Consider the following 13864-nt stretch of genomic DNA (forward strand, 5'->3'; position numbering starts at 1 on the left):
CCGCCACAAACTAAGTCTCGAGGACAAAGAGTTTGATACTTTAGTTTGTTTTAGCTCTTCTGATTACAATCTCTACCCAAAATCTACAGAATGCTCCTTTAACCCTGTCCCTCCCTACGATACTACACGATATCATATTCAGTATTCTCGTCTACAGGCGCGTCTGCATGTTCTCAGTTTAAGGATAACTCACACTGTTTGTTCTCGAGGGTTTCATGATTCAGGGAGTTAAGCGTCTGTTTGAACACACGGCTGATGTTTACTCTCTACAATGACGTGCGTGTCTGTTTACTTTAACCTTCCATGTTACAGCGCTGCACTGTTCGCTCGGCCCAGAGCTGGTTTACTGTCCGTACTGTCCTAAATATGATGTGTAAATGTAACTATGTACATTTACTCAAGTACTGCACTTCTAAATGTATGTATTTTATCAAAAATCAAACAAAAATGAGATTCAGATAATCAGAAAAATGCAGATACATATAATTAATGAGAGGTTGTGATAATTTGGTAATCCTTTTTCACGTGAACTCAATTTAAAACAGAACAAAACAATATATTTAATATTTTATCTCATTAACTTTCTTGATTCTTAGAAGTATCTGCTTATTATGAGTTTGATGGCAGCAACAGGTTTCAAACAAGTTTGGACAGGAGCAACAAAAAGAGACGTATATCTGTGAAATTCTCCAGAAGAGCTGTTTGGATCTTTCCACAGGTGAACAGGTTTGCTGGAAACAGGTGATCGTATCATGATCGGGCATCCTGGAAAGGCTCCGTTGTTAACAAACAAAGACGGGGCGAGGCTGAAACTCACGGCTGTCTGAAGGACTCAGGAACAATATTCATGTTTGACAAAAGCGTCCCGTCTCCCCAACAAAAGAGATACATCTGCTGTTTTCATTTCTTTTATTCAGTTTCTGCTACAAAATTTAGATTATTTACATCTCAAGTGTCTCTCATGGATTCACATTTTTAATTTCAGCCAGTTTCACCTGAACAAAAAACAAAAACCGAGCCGGCGAGCTGCGAGCTGCGAGCTGCTCACACTGTGTCGACACCGCGGCACAGCGTTCATTATTCACAGCCTGCACAACGCACTCCGATGAACACTTCTTCTGTTACCAAGGGTCGTCTGTAAGACGACACTCAGGAACAACAGCACAACTGATAACTTTTCCTGTCTCCATGGGAACCAGGTCATCTCACAGGTGTGATGTAATCCACCCACGCCGCCCGGGTCACTTCTCTGTGGTGTTCAGGTTCAAGCATACGAGTGTCAAATATAAAAACAACACTTAACTGTAGAATAACTTAATACAAAAACATAGAAAAAGGATGAAATAATGGCGTTAAAATCTGCCTCCATCAGCACTTTGGCTACATTATTCAGATTTTCTGGAGGCGTCACATGATTAGTTAAAATAAAACGTGTCGTCAGCGGTCACTCCCACGAGGCACAGCGAGGAGATTCACACAGACCAGAGAGATGTGATGTCATCTGTTAGAGTCATGTGACACTGTGACATCATCACGTCATGACATCTTCGTTTTGTTCTCACGACTGGATGCAGTTCTTCTTTTGATGCCGCCGGCGACTTTTGGACCCTGTTGGCCAAAAGAGAAGATGGATTAATTTAAACACAACGATAATTAAGAAAGTGAAGGAATGAATATCACATTTAGGGGCAGAAGAGCATCTCAGTAATTATGTTTTAGGGCCATTTGGGGAAGTAGAAACAATATCTGTCTCTTTAGCTGCCAGATAGATAATTCTAAATTTTTATGGATGAATAAACTGAAATTTAACTTTTGACACTGACATTAAAATAAAATGTGGCAGAATTATCCAATCTCTGCTGTCAATTTTTAGTTAGTTACATTCCTCAAAACATGCATTTCAAAGTAGTTTAACTGGCTGATCTTTAACTTATTTTTTTGAAAAATGTGGTTAGGAATGTTCCATAAAAGCCATCAGTCCCTCAGAATCTCAGGTATTATATTTTGGGAACACTTGAAATGAATCTCCATCATTATTAACCTGACTTTTTCAAACAAACACACTCAGGATTTCTTCCTTTCCTGTTAAAATGTGACTATTTCTCTTTTAAAAAATACATTTTAGAGACCAGATAATTATTGGAAAAGTTGAATTAGTCTATTTTAACAGTTATTGTTAAATGAAATAATAAAATGAAACGGTACGTACCGTCCTCGTCTCCCGTGTTGATGGTCTGCAGAGACAAACTCCTCTGAATGATCTTTGAGGGCTTCTTGGTTTTGGTTTTCAGTGGTCCTGGTTTATCGAGGATCTCAAACGAGTCCTCCAGCTCGTGTCCTGCCACACCGTTAGTCTCCGCCACTTTACGAGGAGGGGAGGGGCTCTGAGTAGTGGCCACGCCTTCCTCTATAGTGTCTGTGCTCTGATTGGCTCTCCCTTTCAGGAAGTGCCTGAAGGAGCTGCGTTTCTTCAGTCCGGCGGCCGAGTTCTTCTTCAGGCCTCCCTCCTCCTCTGCGGGTGAGCCGGGACTCTGTGGGGAGTCTCGGTCTAACTTTTCCTTGCTGTTCCTGATGGCGTGAATGTTGTTGTGCAGCCCGTTCCTCTGAATCGGATCATCGACCATCGAGTTCGTGTCACTCGACAGGTCCTGCAGAGAACCTGTGAGGCCCCGACTGTTCCCAAAGACTAAGGAGTACTTAGGATTGTGGTACTTGTGCGCAGGCACCTTCAGGTTGACCTGCCTGGAGTCATTGACGGACACTTGAAAGCGAGACATGGAGACGGGCAGAGGCCGGATTGGCTCCACCTTTGGCTTGGTGATGGGCGTAGGTAGAGGCGGCTTGATGATGTTGAACTCCTTGTAGAGGTCCACCTGCTCAGACAGGGCGTACAGCTCTCTGAAGTCAGTATCGAAGGAGTCCACGGTCTGTCCCGACATCACCGTGATCATGTTCCTGTCCATCCGAGAGGACGTCCAGGTGAAGCTGGCGGAGGAGGGAAAGATTGAAAACAGATTGTGAGGAACAGCCATAATTTGATGGTAGCTCCAAAACTGTTGCTGCTCAAACCAGAGGTGGTTTTGGAAAGACAAACCAAGACTTTTGCTTTGTTTAAGTCGAGTTTATGAGGAAATTAAGCTCGTTTTAGTTTGGCAAAAGAGAGCGACTTGAACTGAGAAGGTACGTGGCTGCATTTTGTACGTTTTTCATATTAGACTGATACTCAAGTTGTTATTAAAGCTTTAAAAACTTGTTTCTAAAAGCAAAATTTCTCTATGTAATCTTCCAGTCATAACAAGGTATCACACATGAGTCAGAACATGACCTTGCTCATTTAACTTCACATGAATCTGTCGCTCCAGTTTTGTTTTCAGTGCATCACTGATGTGTCGATGAAGTGCACTGAAACGGTTTCATTACTGATGTGGTCACTAACGTGGTTTCCTCTGAGCTGGCTCATAAAAGTCACTTCCATGTGAGAAACATGATGTGTGGAAAGATGTTTCATCTGTATTCAGACACAGAGTTTTACCAAAGACAGCAGCTTAACTCGACTTTGTATTCAAAACATTTAAATCGGCTTATTTCTACGGGGTCAGTCTGGAGGACGGAGGCCGCTGTCACAAGGATTTATTCAAAATACTTCAGTGTGATTCTAAGAACAGAACATATTCAGGATTTTTATATATTTATTGTCATTGTTGTATCTCGCACGCTTATGAAAAATGTTTTTTTTTAGCACATCTTCAATTGCAGCCGTTCAGAATAGCCATAAAAAAAAAAAACGTTCTCATCATACTGTGCGTGGTCAAATGCTGATTTTAAAGATGTGTTACAGCTGAAGAGATTCAGATACAAGAAGTGAACAGAGAATCCTTTTACGTGACTTTACACATCCTTAAAAATCCACAATAATATCATGAAAAGGATCAAATTTACAGGTTAACCAACATGTTTAGGAAATAGTTTGTCTTGAATTTAGATGCTAAAACACATCAAAAAGCACAGCGAGATGTGTGAAAGACGTCGTCACAGGCATGTGAACGTAAAAACTGACTTCACAAGAAAATATAATACCTTGAGGCAGCGGCTGACAATGTGTTTGTATGTCAGAAAGTTTTTCTACTCATCTATACGCTCTATTCATGAGTGAATCCGTTCGTACGAGAGGTGTTGCATGAGAACCATCGGCTTTAAAAAAGCTCCGACAAAAAGAATTGTTGACAAGATCTCAAGTCACATTATCAGACTGTGTTGTTCTGCTGGCTGTCCTGCAGGTTTCATACGTCGGCTTCCATCGGTAATCATAATGAACAGCGAGTTGATCCACAATAGAATCGTGCTCAGGATCAACGGTAGATAAAAACAGAGTGCTGCTAAAAGCATTCCAGTCATTCAGTCAGTTTAATAAAGCTTTTCAGAAAGACTTCTTAGAGACTATAATTGATTTTCTTTTGTGTTGCGGTCTGATGCTTTTAGGGAAAGTATTTTTTTATACTTGAAGGCAGCCAGACGAGGAACATTTAGATCTGAGAGAGGAAAACAGAAAACAAACATCCGCAGCTTGATGTTTGCAGACATAATGGAACAAACAGCAGTTTGAACTTGCAGTTTTAAAGCTACTCAAATGGAGTCATATGTAACGTTTTGACAAATAACTGATTATTATTGTCGTACATTATATATAAATCCATTTTTTTCATGAGAATTCCTCCTAGTCAGATCCAGCGGACTGAAAGCTCTTAACTGGACAAACCTGTTATGAATTGCTTGTTAGAACTTGATTAACACTGACTGGAAATTAGTTTTGATCATTAGCATAACAAAAAACACCTCCAAAGTGCCATTTAAGACCAACTCTCAGTCATGTTTAGGGGATAATTTCACCTGGAAGTATTTACTGAAGAAGAACAAGGCCAGGTTAATGTGACGACAAGCACAAGAAGCGAGTGTTGGTTTGAAAACAACCTCCAGAGGTTAGCGTAGCTGCTTTAGCATCAGTTGTATCAAAAAAATGTTTTCTCTCGACTGACTTTATTAAGAGTCAACTGGCGCTCTCCTACTGTTGATCTGATTGGTTGAAGTCAGACGGTGATAGATGGTTCATCCAATCACATGCCAAGTAATTTTTGAAAGTGTCTGCCCATTTTTAAACAGTTTCTAACAGCACGTTTGCCCGAAAGCAAACAATTTACTTCACCAATCTTCTTGCTGATGGTACATTTTGTTTATGTCAGTCGTATGATTGTTTAATAACCAGTAAAAAAAGTTTCTTGTAATACGTTTTCAAGGAATAATGAATGTCTGAATGTGAGAGTTTAAGCTCACCTGTACGACCCGAACATGACTTTCTCTCCGTCCACCAGCATGTATTTGGAGCACAGGGACCCGGGCAGCTTTCCAAACGACAGGGCCAGGCCTGAGCCTTTCACCGTCCGTACACGGAGATTCTGTAAAGACACACCAGCTTGATTACACATTCCAGCTGGCTTGGCATCACACGGGTGAGCCTGAGTAAACTCTCTCCGCTATCAAACAGCTCCTGATGTATCATGCATGACTGACTCAAGGAGATGCCAATTCAAACGGCGCTGTCGCACCTTTGCAGAGTAAAGTCAACTCTCTTAAGACATAAACCCTTTAGTAGCCACATGTGTTTACTTTAAGGGAAGCGAAAAGAAACAGGGACAAAGAAAAGGAGACGTATATACTGAGCAGACACACTGGGAGGAGGTGAAGCATCCAGTTTCACTCTCTGGATCTATTCTCAGGATCTATGAATGTTCACTTGTAAGAGGTAAGAGTAACAGAGCCCGGTGGACTGAAAAGGCCTTTCACAGCCTTATCAACTGACACCACAGCAGCCAGGTACTCCACAGCTCTGGTCAGACTACGCTGGAGCTACAAAACTCTGCGTGCAGCAGATAAGGCCGGGTATTGTGTCGCTGTGGGGGTAGAATGACAGCGTGGCTCAGTGAACCGCTGTCGGCTCCAATCTAGCTCAACGCTCACTGTCGTTTCTGTGGTTCTGGCACACAGACCACTGAGTTAAATGATCATTTAGTAAAGTTTTCAGAATTCTTTCCAGTTCGTGTCTTGGATTTTATTCGACCTTGCCAAATCCTGCAGCTTCTCTCTAATTACTGTTTGTTACTTTGCTAAATTAGTCTTTGTATTCTGTATCCAAAGCCTCAACAGTTGCCTATTCTTACCAACCTGTTGGTATAGAATGACCCTTATATTTAACCCCTGGATGCAGTGGTGGCTCAAAATATTCCAGATGTTCCTCAAATATCGCGTGTTTGAGTGAAAGTTTGTTTTAACCTCTTCTACATGTTAAGAAACCATATTTTTTTTTTTGCCTCAAGTGAGTAGAAACTTACATGAATGTTTATCCATTTACTTCTGCAGCCCTGATGGCTGTGATATTTTTAGAACATCACATCTGGATTTGTAAATTTGTATCCTGACAACTTCCAGCTCTTCTAATAAACAATATTAAGTACATTAAGACAGCAGCTGGAGCTTTACTTTGGTAGCTTTTTGCAGGTTTGGAGTTCAAATCATGTCCACCAACTATGAAGATTTTGAAGTTCAGCAAAAAATACAGAGAAGACAGAAATTCAGTTTGTCACAATGCTTGGTTTCTCAGATCTGCCTGGAGTGAACCCTCTTCCCAAACAAATCAATAGAGGATCTCTGAAAAGGTAATGAACCCAACATCTCAAATACACCTCCAACGTTCTAACGATGGAGGTTCTTACTTTAAATCGGAGCAGATCTACAATTATGTGAAATCATATCTTCTATTATAGTCAAATGATCATACTTTGAAGCCATGCAGCCAAGTAATATAACTCAGAGAGATACACACTTTACTATTTGAATGTTTCATAATCTGATTATAAAAAATGCAAATAAACCTGACAAGCTTTCCATAACGCTGGTGTGGATTTCAAATGAGTATTTCAAGGACACATTTCCTGGAAAGAAAGTTTTTTTCACATGTTGTTTTCAATGAATTAAGCACCATAAATCTGAAAACCTTCGATAATGAACCTGAAGATATTCACTGGACCTTTAAAACAGCAGAACAGCTGTTACTGTTCATGTGAGGGGTGAAAGTATTCGATTAGGCAATCCATCTTCATGTTTCAACACGCCTTTGGTTTTATTATACCTGAAGTAATTTTGTCAGGTATTAAACCGTGACAAATGATACACAATACTTTTTAATCCAAGATGATTACAGCAGTTACTGCTGTCGCCTAACGGACGGTGAGCGCTGACCCACTTTTGTTCAAACTTTCCACGTTTATTTTCTCTCTGTGTGTTGGATTAGTGAGGTAACTCCCTCCGTTTCTCTCTGTCATGCTCTGCAGTGTTTGCTGAGTTGACTCCTCACCCGTAGATGCATCGCATTAATCTGCAGCCGAGCGCACATATCCAGGAAGTGGGGCACTCCCCTGGCCTCCAGCACAGCGTAGACAGCCACCCCGCGCCGTGACGAGGCATCCAGCAGGTCCTGGAGGATCTGCAGGTCTGTCAGGAGGTCCATGGCTATGGCCACCACCTGGGGAAGAGAAGGAAGGGGGGGGGATTCAAATGCAGCCAATCAGAGGGACAGCAGCAGCAGCAGTGGAATGCACCTGAGAGATTTTAATGGAGTACAGTTTGTTTTGTCTCGACTTGAACTACAGTTAAGAGTGAATCTATCTGAATATTTCCGACACAAAACAGCAGAACAAAAGAACTCAAGAAATTCTGTTGGTTTTCACACATTATCCACTCAACAGCAGCAACAATGGACTCACTCACTCACGTTTATCTTACTGTTTTTTCTGCAAAACATCTCTGAGCAGACAGAACGTTAAAAATAATACTAATATCTGGTAATTTCTACGTGTTTGTGTGCAACATTAGGACTCATAAAAGTTTTTCACCACTCCCTCTGTCACAGCAAACACGTTGGCACACCGACATCAACTTGTTATTGAATTTAAACATATGATTAACCGAGGAAGTCAGTTGTAATGTCAGTGGAACTTGTTTTTCCAGGTGAATAAAGTCTTATTGACAGTTTGAACGCAGTCCAGCAATGACTAAGATTAAGGATTAAATGTCACACTTCTAGTTACTTCTATAGCTGTATCTCTGATCAGAATTAATATATATTTAATATACATTATATATAATTCTACAGGAACTACGGTAGAAATCATATTTGTCACAAGAAGATTAGTTTTAAAATGTGCTTCGACGCAGGAATCAACCTACAGAACAAGAACTGATGCGTCTTTAACACCGTATATTTCACTACACAAACATGATGGATCATTTGCAGCGCAGCACTTCATAGCCACACTGTTTTCTTTATAACCTTCAGTGCAATTAAAACGATCATGTGTGGCTTGCCGCTTCCTTGTTGCGGCTGTCGTGTAACCGTTTGGGCCCGATCCAAAAGCCTCCAAACAAGATCTCAGCTTGACATGTGACATCAGCTCTGTATTATTTCATATGACATCAACTATTTAAAGTAACCGATGTGTGTCTAAATGAAGAATACGTCAGCTAATTGTTTTTTTTAGAATTTGTATTTGGAGACACAACTGCTCAGGAAAAGAGACAGTCACTTTATTTCAGTGTAAATCAACCTCAACCTTTTTATCTCTTATCATTTTACAGCGTCTGATCGATCAACAGGGAGGAGGGACATCGCTCCATATTTCAAATCAATACAACAAGTTGGATGAACCAGTGAGAAGCTTCCTCCACACGCGAAACGTGAGGTGTGTTTTCTCTGCAACATACTTCTGATAAAGAAATACACTGGAAGAGAAAAACAGAAAGCAGTTATTGGAAAACATAGTTGAGTCTCTGGTAAAAGTCTCTGGCTCAAAGCTAACTGAAGCTCACGTCATATTAATATCATTCAAAGACTATTAAAATTAAAGGTAGAATCAGTAGGATTTTGTCCCAGCTGTTTCTGAACGCACCACAAAGACAGTTGATTGTTGAGTTTCATTCCCAGGACGTCAAATAAGACACGTGTTGGGTTGGTAAAGCGTCCCGAGCAGCAACAAAGAGAGAAAATCAGAAACTCTCTGCAGATACGAGACACTAACACGCCTTTTCTCCACATTCCAGTCTTCATGCGTGATGTGGTCTGATTAGCTGAAATCAGTCTTTCTAAGAAGGGCCAATTAAAATAATCCACAACTCCCCTCAAATGCAATATGATGTCGAGAGAATACAGATATTTTTTGTCAGGAAATCAAACTCAATTAAAGTACAAATACCTGAAAAATATGCCTAAGTACATTAACAACGCATTTGTGCTTCATTATTTCCCACATCTGCTTTTTACGCGGTCCTGAGGTCAAACTGTGGCTGTGATGTGTCTTTCTAGTTGTGACTTATGATGTTCTGTACTGCAAGAGAACAAAGTGCAGTAAGATAGAAGGATAGAACAGAAATACCCCCCGGCGCTCTCAAACTCCCCTCTCCATAACCGTCAGTATGGACCATTGTTATGTCTAATTAAAGCCATGTTAATGAATAACATATTTATATAAAATATATACAAAGCCGATGCGTGTAACCAGAGGCACGTGTGTAAAATCTTCCAGTGCATTATAAAACATGGAGGGGGTGAACTAAGCCTTCGAGCATCAATAATTAAATCTAATTCAATGGAGGAGTCATGGATGCAAGTTTTGACACGCTGAGTTGCACACGGTGCCGACGGAGGAGGCCGAGCAGCTCTAAATGTCAGCTCAGATCAGGACTTGCAGAATCCGCGATCCTGCAGCCCAGGTTAGGGTTGGTACTCAGCAAGCCTCTTCTTTATTTCCCTCTCACCCACTCAGGGATTCCCACGGCTCCCTCTCATTGGTTGACCTCCGAAGAATGCAAGCCGAAGCTGATTGGTCTGACGTGTGGAACCAGAGGCTATAGTTGCAGGGTAAGTAAGAGATAGGGTTTGTTCTAACTGGCACAAATAACACAGCTTTTTCTTTTTGAGGTGTGGACGACGGTAAAACTGATCCGGTCCAGACAATGTAACTCACTATGAGACCTTTTAACTCTTTGAAAGTGTTGCAGAGTTGTTTCGGTGAATAATTAATCATAACCTGACACACATGCGCTCCTTTTTTTATGTGTTTATAGTAGCCGAGCCCGACAGCTGAACTAGCTGATCATACGCTGAGATTTCTCCCTTTGAGATTAACTTAATCAGCTACCTCTACCTGCCAAACACTTGACAGCATATTTCCGCTTATCAGCCCCCTGAGGTTCAAACTCTCACGTTACGCTTATAGAAAAGTATGCACACTCTTTACTGGAATCATCAGCCTTGTGATTTATGTGTCACGAGATGTGGATTCGTCTCGAGCAGACAGGGGTTGTTTTTTTTTTCAGGCCAGGTTTATCTCTACGTGGCAGGTGGACGGTTGAAAATGTCTTTATTAACCAATAGATCCACATGCAGGCCTGGAGTCTTTTATTTTGAAAAAGAAAAGACATTTATGCCAATTTGGTGATATGTCTATCTGAAACTGTAGAAGATGGTAGAAGGGATGGGCTCACAATAAGTTGATTGTGTTGAATTTTCATTTTGCAGGAACATTTGCTCCAGTGATGACATTTTCCCGCCAACTACTAAGCTCGTGAAAACACCGGTAATACCTGTTACGAGGGCTTTTCACAAGAAATGACACTCGCTATCTGTCGAGCGTCGACTCGATTTACTGCTAATGCTAACAGAACATTTCCCTCTGCTGCAGAAGTAGCTACTCACAGGAAATGTAACGTGTTCAGTGATTTGAGCGCCATTAATGTTCAACATGCATCTACAATGGACTGTTAGCATGCCCAGCAGGTGAGCTAACTACCATGATTGTTAGCCTTAATTCCATGTCAAGCTAACTACTTTATTATGTGGTTACAGGTTTTGTTAGAAGAAAAAGGTTATTTAGGAGTCAAGACACTAGTGTAACAGATCCCTGCATCATGTTACCAGTGTGGTTCTGCTGTTTATTTTATTTGGGGAAGTTAAGACTTCAGAAACTACATTTAGCAACCTGGTGATTATCCTCAAATCCTTTTTTCTTTTGTGAAAGGGGAACAAACTTTAATATGTTGCTTCTCCTGTAATACACTTTCTAACCATTCAAGGGTTGTTTGGACAGATTTCTAAAACTTAATTTCTAAGACTTCATTACAACTACAAACACAGTTTTCTTTTAATAGTATGAAAACAAAAAACAATACATTTAAAATCAAGTTTTATATCTTAAATCTAAAAAAAGACCTGAATAGTCCTTTAAACGACCTGTCATTGTCAATATCTTCAGGCCCTTTTTTGTTCTCATTTGGTGTCAATTAAATGTTTACGCCGCCTTTGAGAGATTTAAAATACAAGCGTGTCTTGTTTTGTTGAATGTAAATGCTTTAGGCCTGCGAGCATTGTTCAAACTGTCACTCCTCACCGGCCGCCTCGTGCTTTCATAAAGACTCGTACTGTACGGAGTGACAGTAATCGTTCTCGGCCTGAGGCTTTTCGTCGCATGAACACTTTCAGCCAGTTCCGTTGAATATCTCAGAACTATTCTTCTGGGCCAAGTGGGTCAGGCGCTATCTACCAGCAGACGCACAAGAAGCCGTTGATAAAGTTTATTGCACGGACGGTTATTTTCATGAGTCATAAAAAACTGTTTTCCTTTTTTTTTATTTTGCAGTTCAACCTGTTGACTTCAGTGTCAACACTGCAATCTCTGTAGAAGAGTTTATACATCAACTCAAACCTGATCTGTAAATCTGTTCAGCTCCCTGTTTTTATCTAGATTCATACCTTTTCTTGCTGAATGTGTCGTAGGAAGAGTCGTACAAATGATTGTTTTCAGAGCTCAGCCGATAAGTCGATAAATCTCTTGGCGTAAACATAATTAGTAAATGATTATCTTTCGGTTTAGAGGTGTTGGTCTGACAAAACAAGGGACTGGAAGACATCACGTTTGTAAAACTAGGACGATGTTATCTGACATGTTATGCAGAGATTAATTGATGAATCAAGACAATAAGAGGTTTGTTCTTTGTTCTCCCAGGTCTTTTTTATTTAGCTATTATTTGAGTCAAGGAAGTTAGAAAGAATTAGCACACTGAATATCTTTGGGTTTGTCTAAACAAGATATCAGAGGACGTCACTTTTGTCTTTGCAAAACTAGGAGGGACATTTTTCACTAATATCTGACTTGATTTATGTCGATTAACTGACAAATCAAGACATTAACAGTTTAATCTCCTATGAAAACAACTGTCAGTTGCAACTATGATCATTTTTTCCAAAAGATTTGACTGAGTTTGTCTCATCTTGTCTTGTGTTTTCCTCCTGATTCTCACATAAATAACGTTCTTGTGTCTGTCATCACAACATTTATCATGAGTCAGTATAGATGGGAAGAACATAACCAGTATAGAGCCTAACTGATACTGAATTTTTGGGACTTAAGCCAATAATTGAGCAATATATAAGACAAACCGACCTGTATATCAGCTGGTCTCCACAAACAGGTGTAAAAATAAGTTTATCAAAACTGTTAAAAATGTCTTCTAGAAATGAATTATATCTCTGAAAGGTGAAAGTTAGGTGTGAATAACTGTGTTGTTTAAGTTTCCCTGTCATATTACATTATTATTACACTATTAACACGGCTTACATGGTAAAACAAACAGTGTTTAATCTGTTTAAAGTGTCTGCTGGCTGAACTTTTCCAATGTTAAGTGATAAGAAAAGAAAAGCTGTTTTTCTATTTAAACTGGGTGAGTTGACTAAATTAATGTGTTTTTATCCCCATTACAACACTTATTATTTGATTTTATTATAGATACATGTTTGTTTGAGTTAAAACTGGTTGAAAAATGTATATTTCTCTCATTTGTTTTAGGGAATTAGAACTTAATATTGTATTGTGTTATTGTAACTTCTGTATTAACATGATGATAAAGGTGTTGTGTTACCTTGTGGGCCTCCTGGATGAGCCTCCGCACCACCTCCTTGATGTGCGGCCCGGACTCTTTGGGTGGATGTGTGTACACCGACACCCGGGTCACCCCCTTGTACACGCCGCTGCTGCCCGGCCAGCCGATGTCCAGAGACGGGACCTCGGTGTCGGACATCTGGGGCCAGTAGGTGGAGTGGACCCCGGAGTCGGCGCTGGACGACCCCTTGGACTTCTCGGTCTCTCCGGACTCCGGGTCGCTGTCCGTGTCGTACTCCTGAAAGGTTTTCCGGATGAACCTCACCTCCCGGGCGGAGAGGAAGTCCTTGATGTTGTCCTCCTTCAGCCGCATCTTGAAGGCGCCGTCCCCGTTCCTCAGCAGCTGCTCCAGGGCGGCCCGCTGCTCCTCGCTGTAGTAGAACTCCGGCCGGGACTCCGGGACCTTCTCGTTGACGTGCTCATCGTCCATACACAGAAGCTGAGACTCCGCCATGTCTGACTAAAAGTCGCCCCACATACAGTCGCTCCTGACCCGCTGCTCTCCAGCACAGCGATACCTGTGCGGGCAGGTATGCCAGGTGCTCAGGTGAGCGGCAGGAGGCGGGACCAGCGGCGGTTTGAAATTCAAGATGGCGGCGTAAAGCCCGCCAGATTAAAGCACAACTTCCCGTTAGAAAACTTTCACAATAAAACAGATTTGATTGCGTTACCAAATACATTTTATTGAGTTCTGAACTTCAGTCATGAAGGTGTTTTTCTTTTTAAAGTTGACGATCTCTTGTAAATCTAACTGCTTTGTTCTTTGCAGATGTATAATTTCCTCTGTGAATTTCCTTGTATGGACTTCCAGAAATTACTGTTTT

General features: G+C 40.9%; 1 protein-coding gene across 1 annotated transcript; it reads right to left on the reverse strand.

The window, feature by feature from the left end:
* Positions 1–892: 892 nt before the first annotated feature.
* On the reverse strand, positions 893–13652 carry fam83fa (family with sequence similarity 83 member Fa). Its single transcript, XM_037088707.1, has 5 exons — positions 13021–13652; positions 7406–7573; positions 5329–5450; positions 2210–2985; positions 893–1608 (listed from the first exon to the last, which is right to left on the reverse strand). Exons 1-5 carry the CDS (start codon positions 13492–13494, stop codon positions 1559–1561), a joined length of 1590 nt encoding a protein of 529 aa, XP_036944602.1. The 5' UTR covers positions 13495–13652; the 3' UTR covers positions 893–1558.
* Positions 13653–13864: the final 212 nt, after the last annotated feature.

The sequence above is a fragment of the Acanthopagrus latus genome, chromosome 23, assembly GCF_904848185.1.
Source record: "Acanthopagrus latus isolate v.2019 chromosome 23, fAcaLat1.1, whole genome shotgun sequence".
Lineage (NCBI taxonomy): Eukaryota > Metazoa > Chordata > Actinopteri > Spariformes > Sparidae > Acanthopagrus > Acanthopagrus latus.

Excerpts from the sequence above, each read along its gene's own strand:
- fam83fa (XM_037088707.1), bottom strand. The coding sequence starts at position 13,494 with ATGGCGGAGTCTCAGCTTCTGTGTATGGACGATGAGCACGTCAACGAG. Across the intron at positions 7,574-13,020 it reads TCATCCAGGAGGCCCACAAG|GTGGTGGCCATAGCCATGGA; the intron begins GTAACACAACAC and ends TCTCTTCCCCAG. Across the intron at positions 1,609-2,209 it reads CAACACGGGAGACGAGGACG|GGTCCAAAAGTCGCCGGCGG; the intron begins GTACGTACCGTT and ends TTTGGCCAACAG.